A 16,855-nucleotide genomic window follows, 5' to 3' on the forward strand; every position below is an offset into this window, starting at 1 on the left:
ATTTCTTTTTACATTTACAAACACACTTAATAAATTATAGCTTGTCAATGACATCACCGACTAGAACTAGAAACACCTTTGTGGACGCTGATTGGACGATGCCTTCCAATAGTAATTTCTGATTGGTTGTCAATCCTAAAAAACTTAAATCCTCAGACTGCGGCGTCTAGAAGGACCGCCCATAAACATCAAAGTCATTGGGGGAGTCGTTTTGTCGACCTCTTTTCCCATTGGTCCACAGAGCTGTCAATGAACGCCTCTTTTTCCTCAAGCCAAGATAACAAGCAGGGCTGGGCGATATTCACAACGAAAGCAGTGATGTTTCGGTGGCAGGTGATACTGCTGTGAATTGTTTGGTAAGCTGCACGGACACGTCTGCTAGATTTGAGTGAATTTTAAACTGTTATGTTTCCTATCAGCTTCACTGCTGTGCTTTAGAAACTTGAACGTTTCGAATGAGTCGATGTCGTTATCGTCCAGGACCGTATGTTGAGAAAACCGAAAGGAGGGAAAATAAAGGAAACGACAGTTCAGAAGACTGTGTGGTCCGGAGAACGAAGCTGCCAGCTAATACTAATTAAAGAAGGATAATACACACTCAAACTGACATCGCTAACCGAGGATAATCTGGCCAAGGATAACCTCGACAAGCTCTAGGTGTCGAGAAGATAAGTTAGTTGGCTTGGTGCGAAGATATCTCAAGACTGCGGTGACGTCTACCTAGTACTATCACCTTTAAACACAGAAAGAAAACCAAAACAAACCCCCAGCCGCCGTCCAGGTAAGCTTTCTTTGGAATATATGTACACTTGGTACACCATACTTTGCAGCTAATTGTAGCTGCTAGAAACGAAACCCTCACAAATAGCCTGGTGTAACTGTAATCTCTGTGAACACATTGCTACATCCACCACCATTTTACAGTAAATCGCCGCGGGGCTCCGTTTAGCCTCTGCTTGGAATGGACTTTGTGGTAAGAATGTAGGAAGCAAATAGGCTCCATTGTCGTCCCCATCCTCAGTCATCCCTGACACAGCCGTTTATTTACCCACGTATCATACAGACAGTTCAGCTGAGTTAAAAATCAGCAGCGTGTGAGTAAGATTAATCAAGTAATTTCCAGCAGCTGTTTAGCGTCGTTTCTTTAGACTGATCTAAGCAAATCAGTTGCAAGATTTATGAATATATCAGACAGAAATGTCCATCTATGAAGCTGCTAAGTGCTGTGGCTGGTCAGAGGAGCTATCGCCAAAGGAAAGAGGAAAGGTAATCCATATAACACATTGTCATAATCTGATATTAGTGAGCATTTTTTCCCCCCTGCTTGGTTAAAGAGTCACATTACAAAGCAGCATGACTGGCTAAGATAACTTGGAGATTTGCCTCCAGCTGCCATATGTTTTACCAAAAAGGAGCTGTGCTGACATCACTGCTGCAGTTTCATAGTAGCTAGAATATCTTAAGAGGTAACCTAAGGTAGGGGTCCAGGTGCAGGGAGAGACAAAAAAGCCTTTCAAGTTAATTCTCTGAGTGACTGTGAAGCCTCAGGGTAGACATGGAGAGAAAAATCACTCGGCTAGGGTCATCTCCCTTTAAAATCCTGTCTCGAGAGAGCTCTGCATTTTAGAGAGAGAGAGAGATTGTTTAGTGTAATAATAAAAAATAAAATTTTAAAAATGACAGCAGCCTGGCTCAAGCCCCTCGTCCAAGAAATCCCCTGCTTTGCTTAACAGATATAGTTGTATATGTAGAAAAACCTAATTTCGAAACTCTGGCAGAGATTTGCTTTTGTAGCATCTTTCTTGTGGGATGCATTGGCATATCGGTGTGTTTTCTTCCTCACTATGGGATATTTCTATTTTAATCCTTTTGGTTCTCTCTGTTGCAGCACTTTGAGGATGAACCACTTATCGCTCAGTGAGCTATGTTGCCTGTTCTGCTGTCCACCGTGCCCCAGCAAGATCGCCTCAAAGCTGGCCTTTCTACCCCCTGAGCCGACCTACAGCCTCATGTGTGATGACAGTGGCAGCCGATGGACGCTGCACCTCTCCGAGCGTGCTGACTGGCAGTACTCGGCCCGTGAGAAGGAGGCCATCGAGTGTTTCATGACACGCACCTCAAGAGGGAGCCGCATTGCCTGCATGTTTGTCCGCTGCTCACCCAGCGCCCGGTATACTCTGTTGTTCTCCCACGGTAATGCAGTGGACTTGGGCCAGATGAGCAGCTTCTACATTGGCCTCGGTTCACGGATCAACTGCAACGTTTTTTCCTACGACTACTCTGGTTATGGGGCCAGCTCTGGGAAGCCTTCGGAGAAGAACCTGTACGCTGATGTAGATGCTGCCTGGCAGGCGCTCCGATCACGGTAATGAAGCGTTATAATGGATGGATAAGTAATATAAAATGACGTGATATTAAAACAACTGAGCAGTATGCAGAATCCTGTAAGAGACTTATTTGTGAATGCACAAGACTCCTGCAGTCACTCAAAACCTGTTTATTAGGATGTGATAGGATGTGATAGCATGGAGAAATGAACCTAAATGGCCGTTTAGATGACTCATGACAAACAAGGAGTTAAACCCGATGAACTTTAGGGAAAAGTAAAGTTCCCACAGTACTTGAAATGATTGGATTTTTTTTTTTTTTTTTTTAAATTAGAGTATCTGAAGGGGAAAGTGAAGTGACATAACACAAAAAACTGTAAGGAATATGGTTATAAAAAAAAAAAATCCCCTACAGTGTGTGTGGTGGTAATATTTAAAGCCTTATTAGTCATATTAATAGCAGGTCCCTGTTTTATGTCTTGGTTGGCAGCTTTGTATTGCTAACAGGAATATTATGAATAACAACAGTGTCAACCTGTGTTTCTGGCATGCTGTAGAAATATGGGGGCATTTTAGAAAGTGTTAAATGATGAGGATTAGTGAAGGAAATGATGATTTAGATGGAAAAGGGCAAAAATGAGAAGATGTGAACTTCTGAAGGTGCTGGGGGCGGAGGGATGACTACTTAACAGAACTTCACAAAATCATGAGGGAAGATGATGAGGAATGGCTTAGTGGGGATGACATGATGTTCTTGTAGGCGAAGAAACGTGGGTTCTGTGATTACGCTGCGCCCCCTCCTCCAATAATATGTAGGTGTGAGCGGTTGCTCTGCTACATGTTTGTACAGGTGACTAATTATTGGCTGATTGGAAACTGGTATTTATGTTTTCCCAGTTGATGATAACCTACTTGTTCAGGACTTTCTGTTATCTTATTGTGGTTTCAAAGTGCACACGACCCAGCAGGAATTCAGTTTGCAGTTGAAGTCTTGTTCTATTACACTTCGATAGTTATTTTTAAAGAATCAAACTTCTTAGTAATTGGTTTATGAAAGACTCTGTATAAAGAACTCGTTCTCTGCATCACTTGTATCTGGTCCTCATGCTCATGAATAGTTTGTTACTGCAGGTGTGAACTCTTGTTCAGCTTCAGTTCCTTCCCCCAGATAAGGTCGTCTTACATGTAAGCAGTGCTTATCAGTTTGTCTAACGCTGTGGCCTTCACTTCCTTCCATTTGTGTTTAAGGACGTCTGCTTATTGTCTCCAACCATCTCGTCATCTCCTTCTTTTGTCCTTTGTGTCACCACATTGTGCTTAAAGTCTGTAGGTTTGCCAGTAGAGTGCCTGTACTGAAAACCCACAAACAAAACATAAGTAGAACTGAAACGTAAACAGAATTCATCAGTCGCTTTTCAGATTATTGAATCAAAGCCCAAAATACTTGTTAGTTCCCGCTCCTAAGATATTTTGGGGGAAGTGGATGAAGGTAGATCTTTGATCTGGGGAATCTGTGGTAGACCTATTTCACTGTGTTCCTGATATTTTACACAACAGCTAGCTGGAACGTATTTAGGGGGGGATGAATTAAAAATGAAAATAATTTTTAGTTGAAGCTCTACCTATACATGCAGGGTAGAAGCAAGAAAGCAAACATCAACCTGCTGCGATGAAACAGGATGTGGAGGGTGTGTGTGTGAGTACTATGTCCATTATATCTGTGAGTTCTTGTTTTGGGAGAAGGGAAAGATAAAATTTCATCCAGTAAGACTGCTTGTCTGTATGTTTCCTGCTGGAAGACAAATTACTAAGAGAGCAGATGGGGAGACTTCAGAAGTGTTAAAAATGCTGGAAGAGAGGAGACAAAATGATCGAGATCAGCCTTTGGGGGGAAAAAAAAAAAAAGCTGTTCTTTAAGTGTGGAGTGTTCCTCCTGTGTTATTGCTAGTGTGGGAGTATGTTCTTTCTGTACTAAATGAAGGTTTTGGCACTGCAGAGCTTTAAAGTGCTGATAACACTGCTAAGAGCCACTGACAACAAATCTTACAGTTTATTAGCTGCTGACTTTTGATGTGAACCTCCCCAAGCACTTTCACAGAATCTAATGAATGGGCTTCTGTAAATAAGGACCTCTTATATAAGGAAGCTACAGAGTTTAACTAGAAAATTGACGGTTAGGCTTTTGCATTTAAGAAGCAAGCCACTGCTGTAAAGATGAAAAAGAACCTGCTTTTCTGGTGGTTAAAAGTCACATGTCTGTAGGTATAGGCTTGATTGTTTTCTTTTCTCATCACCCGTTCGAAACCACACTCCTGGAATGACCTGATTGCTTGTCCCCGCTTTTTTTTTTTTTTTTTTTCCTTTTCTTCTTTTAAACATCACTAACGACTTCTCCAAGTCAAAATAACAATCTAGTTTACACTGGTAAAACTGCTTGGACTGTAGCTATAATATGCAAAGGCAACATGTTGTCATTAGCTGATTGACTTAAAAGCTAACACTACTCACTCGGCTCCATATTTAACACCTTCAGGCCACTTTAACTTTTTTACACTGCTTGCTACCATCAGGTACGATCACTGAAGCAGGGCATCAAATACAGGTTCTCATGGTTTTGTAGGTTTATTTGGAAGAAATGTCTTTGAGATAAGATGAGCCTTTTAGGAACAAGAATTTGTTTTTTCTTTTCCTGAAGGCCTAACCTTGGGGCTTGACTGCATATCTCGTGCTTTGTAGTCACATGGTTAGCAGTCCCACAGCAGAATTAAACTACGTGACCCATGGGTCTTGCAACAAAGATGAGTTGAACAAGGTTAGATGACTTGTTTTTTTTTTTTTTTTTGTTTTGTTTTGGTTTTTCAGTCCTGTGCTTCATATCAGTGTTTTATTACAGATGCACACATTTGTAATCTGTCCGTCCTAGTAATGGGCAGGTGCTGAGTGTCTGAGAAAGCTTTCTGTACCCGAATGGTCAGCATTTAAGAAAAGGTCATGAGACATCAAGGTATTTTAGAGCTTTAGAATTTAGCTTTTCAATGTGATTCTTAGAAAATCCACTCTCTGCGTACAAGGCAAAACAGATGCAGGACATTAAGTTGTAGTGTTTGGTTTTTTGTTTTTTTTTTTCTCTCTTCAGTCTAAAGGCCAGTGTAGACACTAGTTGTATTTGTGTCTGTGTGTGTATAGCTACTTTCAGCTGCTTCCTTGTCACATGGGTTCACTGGAGCAGGTAGCATTTAATCTGTATCTTGATAATAACATCAGATGTACCTAGTGTCAAAGTGCATTACCTCAATATCTGATCTCAGTTCTCATTAGTTGGGCAAAGTTGGCTGACTTGTCGACATGGTGTGTCCCACGTCACATGAAGCAACGCTTCTGATTAAGCTTTCATTCTTTCCATTGTTACTCTAACATCACTGCACCTACATGTAGGTCTCTCAAGTTTTCTTGGTTAGCAGGAAGAGTTGGAGTTGGATGACGTTTCACCTTGTGGTAGTAGGAATGTGGTCATACCAGGGTTTTTCCTTGCTTTGCACATGCCTTTGGGGGGTGACCATACGCTAAAGCACACATCTCCTGCGTACATTAAAAGCAACCTAACATTATTTCACAGAAATCAATGTTTTTTATTTTAAGAGGGTTGTTTTTTTTTTTTTGTTTTTTTTTTGGTTGTGTTTTTTTTTTTTTTTTTTTTTTTTTTTTTTTTTATTAAACAAATGTCTTATTTTTGCTTGAGTAAATGAAACCCGGATGTAAAACAAAAAAAACCCCTCAAACAAACATTGTGATGAAATGCTAATGATTTGATTTTATTAATTTTTTTTCCCCAGCTGGTTACAACCCCACTCCTGACTGAAATCAGATTTGGAGCAAACCTGCCCACTTACTGTGCTGTCTAGCTGATTGCATCACATTCTGTGTTTACAAATCAGTCTTAAAATTTACAACATTACACACACAAGGCTTTTTTTTTTTTTTTCTTTTCTTTTTTTGCTAAAGCAAATGATGTGCGTCCATTTGAAATTTGTGGTTCCCTTGATCCCTGGATCTCTTGGTTTATAGCCTTGACTGTGTCATTCTCTCCTTAGCTCTGCTCATTTTCCTGTTACGTTTTATATACACATTATGTAAATATTCCCACTATCAGAAATCTAACATCAACACTCTTCCTTTGTTCTGGATGGTAGTATTTGGCTAATGTCAACAAAACCCTTTTGCTATCTTGTACCATATCAGTTCAGGACTCAGTTCTGCTTTTAGGCCAGTGCTGCAGTACATCAGATTCAATTCTAAGTAACTCGACTTCATATTAATGCTGCGTTGGGCTTTTTTTTTTTTTTTTTTTTTTTTTTTTTTTTTTTTTTCACAGAAAGATAAAATGACTGACTTTTATGATTTTATTTTTTAATCAACACTTAGGATTACTTGCTTGGTTATCACTGAATTATATTTTGGTAGTTTAACACTCCCTACAGACTTAATTTTGGAAACAAAATTAAGTCTGTAGGGAGTCTTTTACAGTTTTATCAATATTTTAGTCTTTGCATGCAGAATCTTCAGATTGGTTTAAATAAGGTTTCTAGTATATTGGTCTTTCTCTCAGCTGTCTCTGCCTGATCTTGAGGGCTGTGTCAGATTTATAATTGACTGAGTATGTGATGGAGAGTACAATTCAGCCTTTTGACCTCGCTGAACATGAATCGACTAGATGGCATTATCACATCAAAAGGCCTCTCTGCATGGCTTCACATTAGTCGGTTGCCTACATACCTCGTGCTTGTATCTCATGTTAGATCAGGCTTCCAGCTTTTAAGAAGAAATGAGCTCTCAACTCTAGCGGTCTGCGTTTCTTTTCTGACTGAATTTTGAACACTGTAACCTGACACTTTCTCCTTTTCTTGTTTTTCTGCATCCTTCAATGTTTTTTCACTGTATGATTCAGCAATGTGCAAATTCACCTCTTGAGTATTCACTTACTCGTGTGGGTTTCACTTTACTGTGTTACTCTGTACTGACAGAGGCCAGCCACCTGTCATTTTGCTGACTGTGTAAGCACAACTACACAGCCTTTGCCACCAAAACACTCCCATGCCTCACTGGATACGGCACGCCTTTCACCTGAGCTGGGAGTGGGTGAGATAATGTGAGTCAGCAGGGTTCTACACGTACATCCTCCAGTATCACACTAGGAGTGTGCTTAATGGATGAATGAAAAAGATTATTTTAGAAGCGATGAAACTATATGTTGTGAAATCAAGTGCCGGAAGAGGGCGAGTAGTTGATGAAGGCCTCTGGTCCAATTCCTTGCTGTATTTGTGTGTTTAAACATGAAGTGGCACTGTATTGTTTTCTTTTGCCTTGGAGGTGAAGGCATGCCAGCAGTCAATCCTACTAGACTAATATTGAGTGGTAGCCTAGCAACCAATGCCTGAGCTTTCAGACTAAGGTGTTTCCACACTGTGGCCAATAAAAACAAACAGGAAACTCACTTCCTCATCAATAATCTTATTGATCCAGGTCGCAAGCACTATCCATCTTCTTGGAAATGAATGGAGGGGAGAAATTCCCAAACATCAGCATGCATCAAGACACGAGGAAGGCAGCTCGATGCTCTTTGTTTGCTTTTCTTACCTTTAAATACCACTAGTTGCCTGGAGACAAGCCGGCTTTATCTATGAAGTAATCTGGGTGGAGTTTGATTTCTCACCTGACTGTTCTCTTCAGCACAGAAACAAACTCTTCTTAATGTCCTCACATACTAATAGATTTACCGTAATTGTCGGGCTATAAGCCGCTACTTTTTGCACCAGCTTTGAACCCTGCGGCTTTTAGTCAGGTGCGGCTTTTCTATGGATTGTCCATGATTGTTGTCATATCGTAAGAGGATTTGTTTTGTTTGTTCTGCTGTTGTACGGCACTACGTTGCCTGGCGGAAGGATCGGGGTTCAAGAGTGGTATGTTGGTCACGTGTCCGTCCGCCAGGCAACGTAGTGCCGTACGAAGTAGCGCGAAAAACAAACTTCAAAGTAGCGCTACGCGTTCAGCGGGAGGCGTGGATGATGAGCGGCGATAAACTTGCGAAAAGCAAGTTATGCCCAACTCCACCGGTGGATTCTGACAGCGTGGAAAAGTGTGAAAACATCCACGATCACCAACGGATTTCTAAGGGCTGGACTGCTGCATGATGGAGAGGAGGACACCGCCACGGCCCTTCTGAGGGTGTTCGACTCTGACAACGAGGATTTCTTTGGTTTTGAAAGTGACAACGAAGGAGAGAAGTGGAGAGTGGATGACGAAGCCATCCTTAGCCTGTTCGTATCCGACACTGGAGAAGAGGACTTTGGTGGTTTTAGTGGGCAGGAAGAAGAGAAAGATGGTGAATGACTGACTTTTCTTCTTGTTAAAGCTGTGTCACTGCACCTGAGCCTAAAAGGTAGGCTGAATCTATTGCTCTGGTGTGCTGTAGGTTACTGTTATGTACTACATGTGCAAATATGTACCCATAACTTGTTTTTCAAAATATTAATAAAAGGGGTGTGTCTCCAAACAGCCATCTCTTTCCTGACAATTCCCTTTGTGCATATTCTCTTACATATGATGAGTCAACATTGAAACACCTGCGGCCTTTAGTCAGGTGCGGCTAATGTATGTACAAAACAGGATTTTCCCCTGATTTTAGCTTGTGCGGCTAATATTCAGGTGCGCTTTGTAGTCCGGGAAATACGGTAATTCACTTTCACTGACTTCAGTCCACATCACCCCTATGTACTTGTACACAAAGTGTAATAATGGATCATTGAGCATTTCAGTGAAGAATTCCCCTGCTGTAGTGCAGATGGTACTCTAATCTGTGGTTTGTTTTTTGTTTGTTTTTTTTTATAAATTGCTGTACATATGCGCAGGACTTCCTGAGCATATGTTTGTGATGGTGACGGCTGTGGAAGGAGGATATTTTTGGTCTTCAATGCGCAAGAGGTGGGTGGTCAAGAGGGAGTGAGACACACAATAGGGGAATGAGGGAGGACGTGATGCATAATAGAATGGATTTGTGTCAAGGGACTAAATTGAAGGTTTGAGGGATTGGTGCAACTCGGAACCATGGAGCAAGCCGAAAGGCAGTGGAGTGTGGTGTTGGCTGGGACTTAAGCAACTAAATAAAAAGACTAGGAAACAGTCAATGTGTAGTTATCATCTTAAAGGTTCCTTATCCCGGCCAGTGTTTAACATTGTTGCTCCACAGCAAGACGTTCCTGCTTCCTGGTTTGAGGGCTTTTTGTGCAGAGTTTGCATGTGCTAACCCTGTTTGCATGGGCCCTCCCGAGGTACACTGGCTTTCTTCCAAAGTCCAAAGAGGTATATGCTGGGATAACTGGTAATTATAAATGTTACCATTTGAGTAATTGTGAGCATGAATACTATCTGTCTGTGTTGGCTCTGCGGTAGGTTCTTCCAGGGTGTTCCCTGCTCTTTGGCCCATTGATAGCTGTTATAGGATCATTGGGTTCATAAGCCTGTATGCCGGTATTAGGATACATAGCAAGGGTAGCTTTCACATCTGTGAGTGCACCATTAATGCTGAACAGTGTACACAGATTTGTATATACATTTTGCTCTTTAAACCAAAGCAACTGTTCTCCTCAGTTCCCAGATGCCTATAGAGAGGAGGTGATACTACTACTACATTTTATATGTGGAAATGATTCTTGTTTGCTGTCTGATTTATTTTTGTTGTCGGAGTTCTAGTGACTAATAATTTTTGAGTGTAAGCAGGTACACAGTTGGTGTCAAGAGTAAAAGACAAATTGCATTTGCTGTAATTCAGTCTTGAAACCATGGCCATCCCATTTACAGACAGTGACTGAAGGATGGAACAAGAAGTCATGGCCCAGTTATTTGCTGGCTACATCAGAAGCCCAAATTAAATGGCCATTGCCCTTGGAGGTTTCTCAGCAGTCCAGCTGAATGATGGGTTTTCAGATTTTTCTAATTTTATTTATTTAATTTTTACCTTCCTTACAGTTTCTTCCTTTTTTTTTTTTGTTTATTTATTTTATTTGAAGCTAAAGTAACATGCCATAAATAACAGAAGTTGTTGCCAAAAATTCTCATAATCAGGCAATTAGGTTAATATTTAGCATTATATTAGCTTTTAGCTTCTGAGAAATGGCCTTTCTTCAGTAGGGCTACGGGAAGGGGGACGGCAGTTTGATTATAGTGAGTGTTGTTTATTTTTTATTTTTAAGTTTAATAATCCATTCGTCAAATTTGGCAATTTTCAAACTATGGTTCAGTTTCAGGCAAAGGCGCTGCCACATCAGAAAGGGCGCTGTCATTCTTCTACAGTTTTGTACAAAGACTTGACATTTTGTTCTTGTCCTTACAATTCGTCTGTTACCTAAGCAGCTATATTGTGTTGTATAACCAAGATAGGCTTTCATTCCTCGAATTGTGTACATTGCAGTCAGCTGAAAGTCAAGTTGCTTTTAATACTGTAGCATCAGCCTTTGCTAATGCTTTTCCCATGCAGTGCCAACCTTTTCACCCCTATTTATACTGTGTAAAGACCAGCTGATACCAATAAAGTTCCTATATTGCTGCTCGTGACTGTGTCCAAGCTAGACTTTGCTGCGCCTGTGTGTACATTTCCATATTTAATACATCACCCTGCACTTAAAGTCTGTTACCTTTAATAGCAGCAACACTACATTATTGCAGGTTGTTCTCTTGCAAAGGGTGTAAGTATGTTAATCCATCACAGCGTTTTAAAGCGCTGCTAGACTTTGGTGTTCGTGTAGTCATCAGTGTATTATAGGAGTGCTGCAGAGCTAAGGCTCTAATGTTAGTGTTCATTTGAAGTCCCTAATTTTAATACTAGAGTAGAGCTTTATTTGTCATGTTGTGACTTTACCGTGCAAAATCCAGCAGTGCAGCGGCAGAGACAGCAGCAATGCAGTGTTTTCAGACTAGTTTTCAGGTCGTCAGCAAGAGTGGGTCACGTTCTCTGTAATCAGCTGTGGAATGCCGCTCCCCCCCACCTATATTTATTTCTCCCTCACCCTAAATACAGTATCTGTCCCTTTTGCTCTATTTCAGCTTCTTTTGCTCTCACCCCCCCCCCCCCCCCCCTTCTGAATCACGAGACATTAGGGGTGGTCCTCTTTTTAAGCTGCCCTGAAAAGCAGCACAAAGACAGACTTACTCAGCTATAGCTTGATCACATCTTGGTGTGCTTGTTTTAGGAGTCACTGTAATCACAGAGTCCCTGACATGATGGTTTTACTGATAAGTGTATGAGTAAGCCTCATTTTCTGATAAATAAATGTGGATCCTAAAATAAAGCATTTGCTCTTTTTGTTTTGCCAGCTAAGCTGCTTTGTGTAATTAACTGAAGGCCCAACTGGATGCTTGCCAGTGTCTGGATGAGCACACAAAATGTATCTAGCTACTAGTAGTGTAAATATCCTATTCACGATAAGCAGAGGGTGATGTTCCTGTACTGTTTGTCCTCCTTGTAGGTATGGTATTCGTCCAGAGAATGTGATCGTGTATGGTCAGAGCATTGGCACCGTGCCCTCTGTAGACCTGGCTTCTCGCTATGAGACTGCTGCAGTCATCCTCCACTCCCCGCTCACCTCTGGCATGAGAGTGGCTTTCCCTGACACCAAGAAGACATACTGCTTTGATGCCTTCCCAAAGTGAGTGGACCGTACGGACAGATGGCATATGTGGTAGTCAGGCTAAATCTGCCACACAGTATACACTTAAAGGGCTGCGGCCTCACGTGCATTTAATAACGCAGCACTGTATGAATAAATGTGCCAAGGAAAGCACACAGCTTAGTTGAAAACTGGATTTATTTATAAGACAGCAATTCAGGAAGTAAGTTTTGTTTTTTGTTTTTTCTCTTTATGGGCCCCCCCCTTCCTTCCTCCCACCTCTCTTCCTAGTTAAGCACCCAGGAGAGTCCTTAAAAAAGCAGATATTCAATAGCTCCCCCTGGTGTAAAATCAGGAAACTAGCTGTGCTCCTTTTTTTTTTTCTTTTTTTTTTTTTTTTTTTTTTCCAGTTAATTATTGTTTTAATTCATTCATTTAGAGAATACTTTTAGTAGCAAGAACATTAACTAAGCCTCCGTTTCCCTTTTTTAGTAGCAAGAACATTAACTAAGCCTCCGTTTCCCTTTTTTCTTTCTTGTGTGTGGTTTTTTTTTTTTTTTTTTTTTTTTTTTTTTTTTTACTTCCCTATTTCTGACATGTTTCCTCTCTTTTTTTTCTTTCTTGTTTCTTCTCTCCCTCCCCCCCCCTCTCTCTCTCCAAAGCATCGACAAGATTTCCAAGGTAACATCACCAGTACTCGTGATCCACGGTACAGAAGACGAGGTAATTGATTTCTCCCACGGGCTGGCACTATATGAACGCTGTCAGCGCCCAGTGGAGCCGCTCTGGGTAGAAGGGGCCGGCCACAACGATGTGGAGCTCTATGGACAGTACCTGGAGAGACTGAAGCAGTTTGTTGCACATGAGCTAGTCAACTTGTAAAGGAGCTGGGGGAAAATGGCGGAGAGGGAAGAAGAGAACACCGCCCCAGATTTAAGGAGAGGCCGAATGATGAATGAGGGGTACAACATTTTATTCTAATTCAACTAGAAGTTGTGTGTTGTACCAACATTTTGATGGTTGACTGCCCATAAATCGGGCTTGCCCACACCGTCTGCTCCACACGCTGCAGCTGTGAAGTACTCTTTTTTTTTTTTTTTTTTTTTTTTCTCCTTTTTTCTTTTTTAAATTTTCTTTCTATCATGTTGAAAATTGCACATTGTGAAATTCTGTGTGTGAATAAAAGGAGAAGCAGACGTGTGCACAGGCAACATACCATGTGTACTTGCCATGTATGACTGTGTATGTGCCACATTTTTGCTGCCTTTTGTGAAGGACATGGTCCACAGAAACTTTTGACAAGCTGTGCTGGACCAGACTCACTCAAATTCAACTGAACTCAGTCTGACTCTACAGACAGATTTGGTCTAACGCACTGCAGTCACCATGAATTCTTCTTTTTTTCTTTTCTTTTTTTTGAGTACTGTTTCTTATATATTTCTTAACATTCTACTTAATATTGCACGTATCAACTGTCACTGAAGAACTGTACAAGACAAACTGACATATTACCCTTCCGTGTCGGTGTTGCCAAATGTGTAGTATGATACATTGCAGAGATTTAGGAATACAAGGAAGTGTACTTTTACAAATCATGTCTAGAACCATCTCCAAAGCTTCGTTAGTTGTGTGAATCCTCCACTTCTGTTTAGTTTTAAAGTGGTACAGTCTACACAGATACAGCACAAGACAAGGCACTGTCAGCAGCTTATTGTATGTAGCCGGTTTAAAGGCCGGGACTGTACGTTGTTAAACAAGGAAGTGTGAGTTATTTCCTCACACTGGAACAGTGCTTACATCAGAGTTTGACTTGAAGTATTGTTGGTATAAGATCAGTTTACTACACTGTAGTTGATGAAATTGATTCTTCTTGACAGAATTAAATGCAGGGCAAGTCTGTCGACAAAATGCCATCTACCTGTTTTGTTTTTTGGATTTTACCCATTTGTCTGTGCAGTAGTTGTCACGAAGCTCTGTGTTGACAGTGTTTTATTTCCTGCCTTTGGATCTGAAGAGGTCAAGTTACATAATGTGCATAGCTACAAATCTCTGGTGTATCTGGATCACATCTTTCTGTCTTGTTTGGGTTGTTTGTTTTTTTTTTGGGGGGGGGTTTGTTTGCTTTTTTGCTGACAATACTGTAATTACTGTGACGGCAGAGGTAAACCACTAAAGCCAATCAGGAATGGTGAACTTTATGAAAACTGCTAGTTTTTCCAACATTGTCTTAAAAAACAAAAAAGACAATGCTGTGTTTTCAGTCCTCCCATACATTTGAGCTGAACAATCCTCCCTGTGTGTGTGTTGGACAGTGGGTAATGTCAGTGTGAGTGGCTCAACATTGAAGGCCTGTCATGGACAGAAGGTTTTCCTTTTGGTTTGCATGAGATGTTCATTTGCTTTTTAATGCCAAGTGAGGCAAGATGAGCTCTTTTTCAGTGCCCAGACAAGCCAATGTCAACTTGCAGCTGCATGTCACCCATGGCTTCCTCCTGTTTTGTCTTTTGTTTTTGTTTGTTTCCCCCAGTATCTGGGTTGCACTTGAGCCTGTGTTTAGAAAGATGGATCAGAATTTGTTAGTAAATTAAATGAACCAATAAGCTAAAGGGTGCTACTGTAAACCTTCAGGTCTGATTCGTTACAGGTTGAGAAGAAGAAAATGACTCTAGATCAGAACCATCATTTCTCATGATGGTCTGTTATGAAAACAAGTCAATCATGCTTTTCTTTTTTTTTACTTTTAATTTGTTTACTGGACTTTTTTTTTTTTTTTTTTTTTTTTTTTTTTTTTTTTAAATAAACCTGTTCTTTTTACAACCTTTTGTCTTCGATTAACCTATTAACTGTATTTCTTGGTAGTTCTCAAAGTATTGATATGATGGAGACTAGGCCAAAATTTTGGCTTTTCAAATGATCTTTGTACTGCTCATCTTGACAAAAGTCATGTCTGGTTTGATTTGATTTTGTATGACATATTTCAATACAAAAAGAAGCTGTATGTAGTAACATTAATAAAGTCATTCTAACATGGATAGACGAAATAAATGGTATTTGACAAACAATCTAATTTGTGCTTGAAATTGTGATCCTGGAGTGAAACCGTGATAAGGATTTTGAATGTTGCATCTGGTTTCTCTGCCCTGCAGTTGGGTCCTGTTTTTGGCTACAATGGATCCAGCAGACCCGAATCTGCCAAGAAGCATTTTAGGAGGTGATGTGCTAGCTTAATTTCAGTCAGGCCTACTAGCTTGGTGTCTGCTCCATCTCCAGAGCTGACTGGCACCTGGCATTTATCTGCATCTTTGTGCAGCCCAACTCCTCTGCCTCACCCCTCCCCAGCCTCACCCCTGCTTGTTACCCTGGTGGACTCCTGATTGCTGCTGCATCAAGCTTGGCCTGCATCTCTCCTCGATGTCTTGACACGGTCTGTCTTGTCGCCCTCCCTCCTCCATAGTAAGCTCTGACTGATGGCTTTCCAGTTAGCCTCACGATTGAGTCTGCCTCTGGCCTCCAGAGGGGTTTGGTAACCATCTCCTATCCATCTTATTGGGAGTGTTGCCTTTGCCTGTCTCTCTGGGGTCATCCACCTGCGTGGTTTGGGACATCTGGTATGTCTGTATGTTCAGCAGACCTTCTAAGAAACCCTACCGGTTACTAGGTCTATCACTGTCTGCCTTTCTTAGCTCTTGATGATTTATGTATATATTTATTTGGATTGACTTTGGATTTCCAGTTGTGTAATTCTGTTTTTTCTGTTGTGGGTGGAAATCTACACCCCCACCCCTGGTTCCAGTTCATACATGTCTTTTCCCAATCAATTCCCCCCCCCGGTTATTTATTATACAGGGTGAGGAGTTTGCCCCCTCACATATACTAATGTGCCATGTGTGTTTCCACCTTTATACACTGAAGCTGGCACGTTCCCTGAGTTTTTCCAGCAAGATGGTGATGGGTGCCAGGTCCGAGCATTCCTAGATGAACAGTTTCCTGGAAAGTGGATTGGTCGTCGTGGGCCAGTTGAATGGCCCCCAAGGTCTCCTGATCTGACCCTCTTAGACTTTTATCTTTGGGGTCATCTGAAGGCAATTGTCTATGGTGTGAGGATATGAGATGTGCAGCACCTGAAACTACGGATACTAGATGCCTGTGCTGGCATTTCTCCTGCGGTGTTGCTGTCAGTGTGTGAAGAGTGGGAGAAGAGGGTTGCACTGACAATCCAACACAATGGGCAGCACATTGAACACATTTTATAAGTGGTCAGAAACATGTAAATAACTCATGAAATAATAAAGTTACGTTGAAACCAAGCACACCATTGTTTTTCTTGTGACATTACCAATATGTTGATGTGTCACATGGCCCTCTTCCTATTGAAAGAAAACAAAAGTTCTATCCAAGATGGCCGACTTCTAAATGGCCACCATGGTCACCACCCATCTTGAGGAGTTTGCCCCCTCACATATACTAATGTGCCACAAACAGGACTTTAATATCACCAACCATTCCCATGTTATTATGGTGTATCCATATAAATGGCCTGTATTTCTTGCCCTTTCTCAGGTTTCCTGAGGTGTTGACATAGTTGGTATCTGCACCTTCTGATTTTAAGGTCCCCCTGATAGGCTTCAGGCGCTCTTTGGAGTTTGATGTCATCCCTGACATATTCCTGACCACTCTAGTGAAGTGCCAAAAGGGAGAGAGAGAAAGTCTTTAAAATACTTCCATATACATTTTTAACTTGAAACTACACTGGAATGAAGAACAATCTTCACCACAGGTAAAATTAAAAGGACAAGAAAGGAGGGTGTGTGTGTGTTACAAATACCAGGTTTACGTCATATACACGTGTGTGTGTGTGTGTGTGTATAT

The 16,855-nt window shown here is 41.2% G+C and overlaps 1 protein-coding gene across 1 annotated transcript; it reads left to right on the plus strand.

Annotated features, from left to right (window-relative positions):
* Nucleotides 1-321: 321 nt before the first annotated feature.
* Nucleotides 322-12,998, plus strand: abhd17b (abhydrolase domain containing 17B, depalmitoylase). Its single transcript, XM_085368112.1, has 4 exons — nucleotides 322-781; nucleotides 1,889-2,365; nucleotides 11,846-12,025; nucleotides 12,649-12,998. Exons 2-4 carry the CDS (start codon nucleotides 1,899-1,901, stop codon nucleotides 12,866-12,868), a joined length of 867 nt encoding a protein of 288 aa, XP_085224238.1. The 5' UTR covers nucleotides 322-781; nucleotides 1,889-1,898; the 3' UTR covers nucleotides 12,869-12,998.
* Nucleotides 12,999-16,855: the final 3,857 nt, after the last annotated feature.

Source organism: Diplotaxodon limnothrissa, linkage group LG12, assembly GCF_057381915.1.
Source record: "Diplotaxodon limnothrissa isolate DT_005_m linkage group LG12, D_limnothrissa_male_GT1.1, whole genome shotgun sequence".
NCBI lineage: Eukaryota > Metazoa > Chordata > Actinopteri > Cichliformes > Cichlidae > Diplotaxodon > Diplotaxodon limnothrissa.

What these genes read in the sequence shown, in the direction of transcription:
- abhd17b (XM_085368112.1), top strand. Translation starts at nt 1,899, where the DNA reads ATGAACCACTTATCGCTCAGTGAGCTATGTTGCCTGTTCTGCTGTCCA. An exon ending in TGGCAGGCGCTCCGATCACG is followed by an intron (nt 2,366 to 11,845) that starts GTAATGAAGCGT and finishes TCCTCCTTGTAG; the next exon opens with GTATGGTATTCGTCCAGAGA. An exon ending in TGCTTTGATGCCTTCCCAAA is followed by an intron (nt 12,026 to 12,648) that starts GTGAGTGGACCG and finishes CTCTCTCCAAAG; the next exon opens with CATCGACAAGATTTCCAAGG.